At 34.2% G+C, this 12,466-nt stretch overlaps 1 protein-coding gene across 1 annotated transcript in view; it reads right to left on the bottom strand.

The window, feature by feature from the left end:
• NCKAP1 (NCK associated protein 1) overlaps positions 1–12,466 on the bottom strand; it is a 63,904-nt gene that overhangs the window by 31,735 nt on the left and 19,703 nt on the right. Inside the window, exons 3-13 of the mRNA XM_067298966.1 lie at positions 10,127–10,219; positions 9,874–9,930; positions 8,828–8,970; positions 8,649–8,739; positions 6,611–6,748; positions 5,808–5,856; positions 5,156–5,312; positions 4,488–4,544; positions 3,129–3,225; positions 2,790–2,896; positions 2,118–2,250 (exon numbers count right to left, since the gene is read on the bottom strand). Coding sequence (XP_067155067.1) covers positions 2,118–2,250; positions 2,790–2,896; positions 3,129–3,225; positions 4,488–4,544; positions 5,156–5,312; positions 5,808–5,856; positions 6,611–6,748; positions 8,649–8,739; positions 8,828–8,970; positions 9,874–9,930; positions 10,127–10,219 — 1,122 coding nt within the window. The remainder of the gene's footprint in view (positions 1–2,117; positions 2,251–2,789; positions 2,897–3,128; positions 3,226–4,487; positions 4,545–5,155; positions 5,313–5,807; positions 5,857–6,610; positions 6,749–8,648; positions 8,740–8,827; positions 8,971–9,873; positions 9,931–10,126; positions 10,220–12,466) is intronic.

Raw genomic sequence — 12,466 nt, 5'->3', positions numbered from 1 at the left:
CATTCTGTCACTAACATATCTGTTAACATATAAGTATACAGAGCTATAAGTAAGCAAAAAATCCCCAAATACAATTATATTGATATGAAAAGTAAACCCAAAGATTCAGTTATATTAATAGTTTAAACAACAATGAAATAAAACTATTTAAACAGTTTAAATACCAATTTAAATAAACAGTAGGAGATATAAGTTCTAGCTTTTGGTAATTGATGTATTGCTTAAAGTGTGAAATTAATTCTTGCAAACAACAAAAAACCTACAATACAATATAAACTTGTCAACAGCATGAGTAGCTAACAGATTCACAAAATTTGGGCTCCATCTTGTGGTCACTAGAGAATAAGATCAAAACAGTTCAGAAACTTTTTCATTTCTTTGTCAACCTAGGTATGAAAAATATTTTCTACAGTACTTCCTTGATGGCTGTACTTGTTTATTTGGATTTATTCAAATCAAATCAGGCCTGAGATTTTATTTCACAAATTCAAACCACGCCTACTGCCTTTACTTTACCATCTTCTACTCAGCTATAGGTGTTATTCCCTAGAGTTTAAAAAAAAAAAACAACACACCCACTCTGGATGGCAAACCTACAGGAACAAGAGAGGATGGTCTTCCATTAAAGAACAAGCATCATCCTCTTCTCCAGCACCTTTGTATTCCTACAGATCCACACTCCATAATGTTTTCAATGACTTGTGGTGATAGATCTGTTGAATTTGGTAATGTTCCCCTTTACTTCAACTTCTCCTTTTCTTGCAAGAGTTCATCATTTCCACATCTCATATTTCCTAACACAGGAGGCAACATGTCTCCCCTCACCCTCTACAACACAGGGCTTTCCCGAAACCTTGTTTGTCACATTTGCCACTAACTTCAGCGAGACTTGTATTTTACATCCAAGCTCCTCTTCAAACTCCTTGTCAATTCTCTCCATGCCAGTAAGCAACTCTGGCTGCAAGCATGCTATCTTTATCCTCTGTAAATAAACTGCCCTCAGTTCAGTTTAGGCTGGAACAGACTTCAGCAGGCCACCTGCTTCCACTCTCGGCTCAAATCGGGGCTAATTTTGATGCTAGATCTTTGATGCATACTATGTAGCTCAAAAGATCCTCAAGTTAAATTCACTTCCAGCAAGGAGAACAGTGATAAAGAAAGCCACAGGGAGACAGCCTCCGACGACACCTCCAACTGCCTGACTGGGTATTTAGGCTTAAACAAGCCAAATCACCTCAACTGTCAACTTCTTTCTGGGGGTGAACAGGAATGCAGAACCCGCAATGATTCTGTTAGCTCTCACCATTGTTTCTCATGCTTAAGTGTTGATGACATAATGCAGTACTTATCTCAGACACTTAAACTAATTCTTAAACACATGTTAAGGTTGATGCTGAATGGTGGAAAACATCCATTTATACAGAATATTTAGAAGTGCCACAGGATCCCAGTTCATCTCTTCATTTCATTCAGCAAGGTTTGCAAAATGACACTGGCCTCATTTTCCCCATTATGTCAGCAAAGTAACATCACAAGAGAGCAGTTAGGGCATTACATTAGAGAGCACTGGTGCTTTCCAAAGATTTCAAAGAAGAAACAACCTACATAAAAGAATCATGTTAGTCAAGAACGGCTTGGTGCTACTGCAGGCAGTTACTTTTACTCCACATCCCCCCTAGCAAGGTCAAAAGCAGTAAAGAAGAACTATAACACACTTAAGAGTAAAGCAAACGGAATCATAGGAATTCCTGAAAACGTTAAAGGAACTTCAGGCCCCAAGAGAAACCTATCAAGAAGTTCTTGCCAATCGCTACAGCCTGGTGTGTTAAAATACATTATAATTTGTCCCTTGAGGAGAAATGTGATGCAATTGTCTGTAAATTCTGTCTGTGATTCTGTGCGATTCTGTGTAAATATAACATTGCTTAGTAACATCTAAGTATTCATAGAACAACCAAAAGTACAGCTCTAAATCCCAGTATTAAACAGTTAGGTTGCCTTATTTCATGACGTTCATCAAAATTCACAAACCAGGATGCATTTCATAAAGACATTCTGAACAAAAAGGCCTTTCTAAAACTTGCATTTGAGAACCCAAAACCACAGTCATGCCATACCTGAACAAGTTCATTTAAGACCACCGCATCAAAGCCAGAGAGATACTGCACATAGTACCTCTGCATCACTGGTCCATATTTTCGCACATGTGCTCTGAGCTCTTCCATGTAGAATATTAACTCAGCTATGTGCCTAGACAAAAAGAAAACAAAAAGGCTATGAATATGAAATATGAAAAATACTATGTTTATGGTGATATTCATGCTGTATTATCTAAATAAGATAAGCTTCATTTGATTTAAAAGACAATCTTGCTAAAAAACAAAACAAAAAAATCTACAAATCAGCTTGTTTGCCAGTTTCTCCCCCCAGCACTGTTGATTTGTTCCATGTAAATCAATAACACTGAAGATGCATGATAAAGCTTTTTTTTTTTTTCTTCCTTTTCCAAAGGAAAATGCGTTCATTTACTTTAAGAAATGTCTCAGTTTTGATGTAAAGCATAACCTTTCTGCAGAATTTGAATTTTCACTGATGGGCTTTAGTTTCTAATGCAATACTTCTAGTTTTCTGTTTAGATAGGAAGATTAGGTTTTCCAGGGAAAGGTTATCTGACCTGTCCTAATTCTTTCATCTAGCCATCTTTTCCTGTTTAGATTCCCTTGCATTCAGATGTAGTCCCTCTGTGAAGTTCTCAAATATTTATGATATCACACTAAAAATTAACGTACTTATCTATGAAGTCATCTGCACTCTTCTTCGGCATATTATCTGCATGACGAAGAAGCCAAATAATTTCGTCACGAGCAAAGGATAGTGCCATAAATACAAACAGTGCCTGAAAAAGAAAATAGTTGTTCAAGATCTTCTTTTTATATACATACACACACACACACACGGCAGTTGGACACCTGCTGCACACCAAGAGGCAACCAGTTTCTAAAATAAAGAATCTTAAAATCTAAATAGATTTTCCTCTCAGAATAGGGTTTGTTTTCCCTCCCAAAATGTCATACTATCACTGAGGAACAAATTGTAAGATTACATAAATGCAAAAAATAACTAATTACCTTGGGTCCCAACAGGCCTGGCTGATCAGACAGGACAGTTGCCAGTTCTTTGAGCGCAGATCGTAAAAACTTGCGTCTCTCTCTATGCATTGAACCACTACATCAAAAGAACAAACTGAAACATCATACACTGTGCTAACCACGAAGCATTTCATTTTTAAAAATAATTTAAGCCCAAATATATGCAGTTCATATCATACCAACCCCAAGAGCTCAGTATTTTTGAGGAGATTCAATTAAAACTAGCACCTCCATCACCAATGCTGCATACTCCTTAAGTAAGGTTAAATTTAAAAATCAAGTCTTATGCTTTAGTCTATGACTTGCATTTGACTCCACTAAAACATTTATATTTAATTTGCATTCATATTAAATAATTAGATAAAAACTAATTAAAAAAACCCAAACCTTATCTCCCAATCCAAAATAACCCCCCCAAAACACCCCTAAAACAAAAAACATTGGGGAATATGCAAATTAAATGCTTCCTTCTTGAAAATTCGAAAAATAACCTAAAACTTGGGAATTTAAATCAAAGGCATACCATTAATTAAATCCATATTTAAAGGTACAATAAGACAAAACAAGAAGCTAGTATCCAAATAAAGAATGCTGTGGAACTTTCCATTTAATGGCTGATAGCTTTATAAAAGAAATGCAGCTTCCCTCAGTTTTATCTATCAATCTTCACCTACTTGCTATCTTGCATTCAACATTTGCCAAAGACATAATAGCAAGCTTTTTCAAGTATTTAATTTCTTATGAAAGGATTCAAAAACACCTGAATTTTTAAATAACCTTTCTAGTTCTCAAAGTGTCTCTCAACAACAAAACTGTTGATAATAATGAGATTAAAAAGGATATTTATACTGTTAATTAAAGAAGTTGGACTCCTGTTAAACAGAAAAGTTAAAGGCAATTACATATATACCTTCTTACTACTGCTGCAGGAAAAAAACAGGGGAAAAACACCCAGCCATAATCCCTTCTTTTTCAAATAGTTTATTTAAATAAATATCTCTAAGTATTTAAATATTTATATAAATATTTAATGAAATAGCTCTAAAAACTCTACCAAGGTCTGTAAATGGTGTTCAAAACTCTGTTTTTCATTAGGAAGATCTTAATGCACAAGGATTTTAATTTGGGGATTTATTTACTGCTTTGTAAAAGCAAAAGCAGAGCATAAATCTCCACAGAAAAGCAGAAAGAAAAATAGCTATATACTGCTTAATCTGTATATGGTCCCATTTGAAAACGCACAACTAATTAATAACTTAACAAATCCATTTTGTACATTCTTTGTATCTGAGAAAAACAACACTAAAATCTGCCTGGAAAGTTTTATGAGATACTTACGCATGTGATACAGCAGCTTCTTTGCACTCTCTGATGTCATTAATACGTTTGTTGTAGCTGCAAGTAAAAACAGTCGACTATGTCAGCAAGCACCAGTAACAAAATGTAACAAGAGCTGGAACTTTAGATGAACTGCAATTTCAAAACAAGCAGGACACAGCAAGAAGTGCACAGACATGACTTCTTTCTCTTATGAGAACTAAATGCTAAAACTGGATCCCCAAACCAAAAATACTCTCTACTGAAGTGCTCCTGACCTTCTTGGGCAGAGATCTGAACTTTGTCTGCCTGAGTTTTCATATGATCTTTGCAGAAACAGAGTTTCAAGCAAACTCTGCATCAACGACATCATTTCTCTTCTCTAGATTAAGAATTGTGAGCGTAGACCATTAAAACTAACTTTTGCCATTTTAGAGACTGATTTGCCAGACTTTTCCAGAACTGAGATTAAAAAAGTATGATGTATAAAAATGTATAAAATTGGGCTCCTGGAATTTATGCATTAAAGAAATAGTCAGGAGACTAAACAAAAACGCTTGTGTACTGAATGTCCATAAGTAGAGCTTATACGAAAAATAAGCAACATTTGCAAAACAGTTCTTAAAGACTAAGATTTTAACAGATGTTCTAGAAGGAGAAAAAGACAACAACAAAAAAAAACACCTTACCCTCGTATATTTACAAACAGGTCTTCTGCAGCTTTGTGAATATGGAATACTTCATCTCGAAACAGAGCCAAGCAGGAGCTGCTTTGAAGTGCAAGTTTCCAAAGGTTCAAAGCTGTAGCATCACTATTCAGGATTCCATGGCACAAAATAAACCCAACTTCAAAAGTTCACATCAGTTTGTGTCACAACACAGATGTACAAAGACAAGAGAACAGTGAGATTATGCATTTTCTCTTAAATACTTCAATTACTTCATTGATAAACCTTTTAACAGATAATATGCAGTTTTATACACATAGGAATACCTTGCAATATGCATTCTATTAGAGGAATGACCAGTGTTTCTGTAGTACAAATAACTTAATACTTACACTGCTCAGCTATTTTCACCAGAATTACTAAAACCCCTAAATCTAGTCAAAGTCTGAAACAAATTGATGACAAACTCAATTCCAACATATGCTGAATTCTAACTTCACTGCATGTAAAAGCACAATGCATACAAATGAGATTTAAGCAAGTTCTCTAGAATCTGAAAAAAACAGCTTTTGTACAGTACATATAAAAGCAAACTGTCTTTTTTTAAAAAAAAATAAAAGAAAAAAAGAAAAAAGTAGTGCAACCATGAGCTATTTCAGGAAATTTTACTAACAAATGATCCATTTTTCCATTGCGTCCAGAGAGAGGTATTCACATGGCATCTGTTTAAAAAAAAAAAAAGTAATTTGTAGCAAACTAATTATATAAAGACAATACATTTTGTGAGAAGTTGTTCTTATAAAAAGGGACAAAAACTTTTAAATGTTGATGAATCATGGAGGACTGCTACTGTCTGCTAATAAGGCATTGTTTCATCCATTTGGAAACTAAGAGTTTGAACTTTAAATGAGCTTCCCTATCCTCCAACACCTTGAACAAAAGAGTAAATAATTTTTGACAATTTTTAGTCTCAAATACTGTATTTAAGAATGTTTAAGAATAAAATGCCTTTAATCTATAGTGTTGCAAAATTAATACTTTCAGAAAAAAACTTAATTTTCAGAGACTAATCACAATCTTACACCTGTTAACGCTTTCATTTTTTCAGAAAGACGCCCATCTATATCACAACTAAGGCAACAAATGCAAACGGTAACAAATTTTAAAGAAAGTATCAGTTCTGATTTTCAGTCTGTTAGACTAGGAACACCCGCAATACTACACAGGACTCCTTCCTTCGACCTTGTAAAGGTTGTTTCCCTTCACCTTTTGATTATCAAAAACTGGAAATGAGGTCATGGGCAATGGAAGCTTTTCCCCGACACAAATGTCCCCAGCTCTCCCAACTAAGCTATTTATTTCTCTGACTAAAAGCCAGATAAAGGTAACCAAATAGTAAACAAAACATTGTTTTCTACACTTTTTACAGAAAACCTTGCTTAACTTTACTGTATAATCCAAATTAAAAGGCCATACTGTGTCAGACTGTGCAGGATTAAGCATAGTACTAGGTGCACTGATGAGGCTCAGTAGTTGTGCATTTCTCCACTGGTCAGCTGAGAGATTTCTTCGAGGATAGACCATCTGGAGCGAAATCAGAGCATCTGAAAGGGACTAAAGAGAAGAACAGATTAGTTTGACATGTCCTCAAGGCTCGCTCTTTGATAAACGTCAAAGATCTTTACTCCATTTTGTGAACTGCATATTGACTGGGCAGCAGATGTACAGAGACAACTGGTTAGAAGCTACTGTAATTTGTTAGTATAAGAGTTTTAACAACTGGCAAAATGATCAGGTATTTAATTTGATGCAAATAGCTATCTACTAGTACTGAAGTTCAAACACTGCTATACTCCAAGCATAAGAGAAGCTAAACTTTGTTTTATTAGCAATGCTATTCTGTTAGTTATATTACTAACAACAATTAAAACGTTTTACTGAAATAGTTCTGAAGTTAAATATGACATTAGAAATCATAGCATCTAGTTTCTGTCTCATACAAAAGACTATTACAGGCTTGGGGAAGGATAAAAGGGAAAGGAAGTGTGTGTTTTGTTTTTTTAAGTCGGGGAATTATAAAATTCTGATTTCAGAATTAGAGGACAAAAAATGAGTAGGGAAAAACAAATCTGTCACATATAACTGAAAGTTGTTCATTAAAGCAGCCACATTATTCTGCTTTTTCTTCTCTACCACTTAGTTTAGTATGTCCTTCTCTCTTTGCTACCAAATTATAATTATTTAGAGCAGAAACTGTCTATGGGAGCATCTTCATAACAGTTTAAGCTTATTCAAAGAAGCATGGTCCTACACCTTCTCCCTGTCTTCTGCATCAGTACTGGTGCTCACATGACTCCTCAGGGAGCCAGCTCAGTAAGCACTAAACCAGGAGAAGAGTCAACCCAGGAAAAAAAAGTTTTATGTTAAAGCTTTTCTAAGGAGCTTTCTGCTAAAGTTAAAGTGCTACACAACTGTCATGTTACTGCAAAGTAGTGAGATGATGGAAGGATAGCGTTCACAGAAATTGGGGATGATAAACCTGGAGGAGCCTAAAAGTTCAGAACTTACAATGAACCTGAAAATATAGAGAGGTTCAAAATCAAAGAGATGAAATTCGGTAAGAATAAGTATAGTTCTGTCTAAACTTTCCAAAACTATGCATAGAAAATATGGAATATATAATTAGTTTTCACAGAGGGAAAAATAAATTTATGATATCACAGTGGATTATAAACTGACATTAACAGAACAATACTGCTCTAAGGGCATCTTTCGTTCTGAATTTTTCTTTAAGGAAACCACTAAAAAGATCCTAGTGGTATCTATTTCTTTGTATGAGGTGCTGGGAGGACCATGTTAAACTGCAATATAGTTTTTGTCCTACATTTTAAGAAAAATGTAGACAAACTGAAGAGAATCCCAAGTTGTGTAAGAATACAAGCTTAAAAACATTTGTGCAAAAAGGCTAAAGCAAGTGGGTTCATTTAACCTAGCAAAGTCAGATGAGCAAGGTGCATTATATCAGCTTTTGAGTATAGAAAATATTAAAAAGGCAGTGGTGATCAACTGTTCTCCAAGATCATCAGTTTAAGGACTATCCAAAGCACAAAAACCCATAGGTTAGAAAACAGAAAAAACAAACAAAAAACCCCACACTCAACTAGAATGTTAAAACTGCAAAAACTGGTTTCCTAGAAACATTAGGAATCTTCTTCATTTCAAGCTACAAGTCCAAACCAGATGATCCACAACTGAATTTTAATCACTTTTTTAATCCTTAGTGAGTAACATGGATCCTTACCAATGTGTGCCAGCACTCCTGTATTTCTATGGTTTCTGTTGTTTAAGAAAATATCAATCCCCACTCCCAACAATCCATTATAAATAAAATTCAAATCCCCTGTAAAATGTACACCTAATGGTCTTTGACAAAACAAACCCTTGTATATTTACTGTTTTATTTCCGCTTCTCTCTGTTAAGGTTACTGCATTCCAGTGAAAAGAAGTTACATACTTTACTGTGAGGTACAAATTCCTCCATCATTTTCTTTAAAGGATTTTCATAATCCACAATCATCTGGCCAAGTCGCGGATATTCTCTGTCACTAAAAGCAACAACAAATAATTAACTCAGATGCAGTTATTCTTTAAAGACAAACAAAGAAAAAACTTCCAATGCAACAAATTTTTTACCTTGCTCCATGTGTCATTTCATGAGCATAATTATACAATCCAATGATGGCTTTCCTTTCTTCAATTCGAGATAGCAATATCATTAGGGTTGTGTAAGTTATAATCAAATCTAGGTAGTTCTTTGTTAAATCGAAGTTTACGGTCTAGAGATAAAAAACAATTACTTTTCATTGTAAAACTTTCAGAATAGAACATACAACTTCTTTTACTCTCTCCACCAAATCTCAACGTTTTTAAAACACAATGGACTGTCTTCATTATAGTTTTTGTTCTGGTTGCCTACAGACTTCACAGTCTTTTTCACCCAAATCCCCTTAACTATTTGTAGTCTTGAAAGCAAGCTTGTCAATAAGTCTTTTCAAGATCGTGTCACTGATTAGCTCACTGATAGAAAAGCTTTTCTTGGACATTTTCAGACAACAACTACCTCTCTATGAACTGTGAACAAAAAGGTGTTTGGGGATTTTTTTTAATTTTTTTTTTTAAACTTAACACTTTCAGCAGCTTTTGTATTGCTTTAGCCCATAGCAGAAAAAGTGATGTCCTCACATACCTCCCAGGTGATACACCTGTGGTATTTCTATTCTGTGAGCCTCAAGTGGCTTAAGCATACAGATGACAACAAACATCTTAGTACTCGCTTCAACAGGAGAGAGTAAACTTGCAGATGCAATAAACCAAAAGATACACAGTACAATATGTATAATATCTATATACTTTGTAGTAGTATATTATATTGATATTATATATATAGTGTATATAATCATAGTATATGTATAGCTATATATAGTATATACAACTACAGCACATAAAGCTATACTGTTACCACTGTCCATATGTAGTCTGTTTAAAATGTCCTACCTTCTTACTTCAAACCACTTTAAAAGTTAGAGATCTGAAGATTATATTTGTTGCATTTATAACTAAAGATATCATGTTTACTGAGCTAACATAATGAGGTATTTCTAATTCTCTGTGCAGAATTGTGATTATAAACATTTTTAAAGTAGTTTTTGGAAGCTTCACTTCTTAAACCAGAAACTTACAATATCAAAGAAGACTTGGCAAACATCAATAGTGTTCAGCAGCTCGCAAACATGGTCCTTGAAAAACAAAGGAACAATTTTTGTTTAAAAAGATCCAAGTATGTCAGTTTATTATGTTTAGTGATGGAGATTAAGTTTTTGCTTTAAAACACAACTACAATTTTGGCTATTTCGTTATGAAGTACTACTTTAAAAATAAAAAGAGAGAAACAGGGTGTAACAGGACCACTCCGAAATATTTGTTATAACTCACCTTAAATTCCATAACATCAACAAATGTGAAGTAGTATAATGCCAGGTTCTTCAGAATCTCTGATTTTTCTTTCTGCAGCTGAGCAAGCTGTTGCTAAAAGAGAAACATGTACACTGTTCTTAGAAGATCTTGAGCAAACAACTGAAAAATACACCAATGAAATACCTGTGATGCGCAGATTAGCCACCAGGCTTGTTACACAAAGAATTCCTACCATGGCTTTCTAAGACTGAGGTTCTGTGTGTCTCTTAAATACACACAAAGTCCTCAAAACAGACCGTTTTAATAGCTGCTGACTATATTTTGAAGATAAAAGTCAAATTAGTACACATTAGTACCAAAGTCATATTGTTTAGCTGAGCTAGAGACAAAAATGGGAAGTTATGAAAACACTGTTATCGTATGTATAATTAGCAAAAGCAGAACAGTACATGAGCACAAATCAGTATGACAAAAAATAATGACATTACTTGAGGTGGGAGAAAAGAAGGTGGCAGGTTACAGATTTCACTACAGAAAAACACTGTGCTTTTAAATTCTGAACTTACCAAAAAGAATATCCAGGCAAAGCCACGTTAAGCATGCAAAATAAAATGTAGATACAAACATAAAATACAGTAACGGTTCTTTGACCAGTTCCATATAACACAATAATACATTCAAACAAAAGCAACAAAATAAACAAAGAAACAAAAAAGAAGCAAAACACTAGCATTAGACACTGGTGGATAAAATGGAAGAGGCAAATGTGAATACAAAGGCATAAAATCGTTCACATGTTTTTTTTTTTTTTTTAAACAGGCATTGAAATCTCTTAATTAACATATTTTTCAAAGTTTTCTTGAAGAATCAGACAGCTCATTTAAACAATTACAATTAAAAATACAAGAAAAGCAGTGTTAGTTATTGAATAGCCATTACATTTATCCATGTATTACAGTCTCACAATAGGAAAAGGATCTAATTATTTAACTTGCAATATCTAGTTGCTAGTAAGTTTCTTAGCTGATAGATGAATTGAAAAGGATTAAAGCAGTCGTAACACTCAATATGAAAAACTGCCCTCCAAAAATCTTTAAAATTTTCATTTAAAGATTGGTCAAGTTAAATAGGATTTTCTTTCTCTGTAAAAGCAATCAAATATATATATATATAAAAGACTAAATAAATTGTTTCAAAACTGGTTAGCTTAGTTTCATGTAGGTTAGAACTGAATAATCTTCTTTGCCTCCCCCTCTTTAAAGCTGTACTCTGTGTTCTCAGTTTTACATAAAGCACTAAAGTTCCTCTAAATGCACAAAAACAAACCAACTGGAGAGGTACTGCATGCCATATGTATTTCAGATGTATTTTACTTCCTTTTCTGAATTTTTAGAAGTGATTCAGATTTTAGATGTCTTCAGCCATAAGATTTCCATTATAGTCAAGACAGACAAGCATATATATAGTAATGAGCCAATTTGAATGGCAACATTATAAACATTATAAAAACATTATAAAACGCTCATACCTACTCTTATGCCACTGCAAAGGATTTAATTTTGAAGGTCTGAATGCTTGCCTTATGTTTTATTTTGGTTTCTTTCACACAATCATCAACTCAAACTTTAAATGGAAAACAGCTGCAAGTAAACGCATTCATTTTGTAATTTCTCCTGAAAATCTCATGCACTAGGAGACTGAAAATTGATTTTGTACTGCATCAGTTTGTTAAATGGAAATATTCTAATAGAAGCCCAATGAGTTCTACTTTGATCCTCAGTATGAATTTATTAAGTTTCCCAATGTATACTTTGAACCATAAACCTGTCCAGAGACTAAAACATCCAGAATCACCATACGCTGCGTCTGGAGTTCATGCAGCTCTACGTAGTTCTAGCAGTCCTGCAGTAAAGTTGTGTTTTTACTCAGAACTTCCCCAGAAGAAAGAATTCTTTGTACTTTCAAGGCTGCTTCTTCAGTCAACAGTTGTTACAAAATGGAAGTTCAGCATCTAGGACAGCTGGTTTCATTCTTCATCCTGACTCTATACATTTAAGTATTGTATGTGATTCATTTTTGCAAACTAAGCAAAAAAGGGTTTATTTCTGTGCAACTAACACAAGCGTGAACTGGATGAATTTGAGGGGTCACTTCATGACTTTTCAGTCATGGACTATGTAATATTGTTCAGAAATAAGATATTGTATGCTACACTGAACTCCTAGTTGCATTTTCACTTCTACAGCAGCGAAGAGGTCATACAGATTTGAAAATAGGATAGAAATAAGAAAGAAGCAACCTTACAGAATTGAGGTTGGTGGGGAGGGGGGATATCTCTTCAGAGAAACTTGTACATAA

The sequence above is a fragment of the Apteryx mantelli genome, chromosome 6 (genome assembly GCF_036417845.1).
Source record: "Apteryx mantelli isolate bAptMan1 chromosome 6, bAptMan1.hap1, whole genome shotgun sequence".
NCBI lineage: Eukaryota > Metazoa > Chordata > Aves > Apterygiformes > Apterygidae > Apteryx > Apteryx mantelli.
This window is presented reverse-complemented; position numbering and strand designations above follow the sequence as displayed.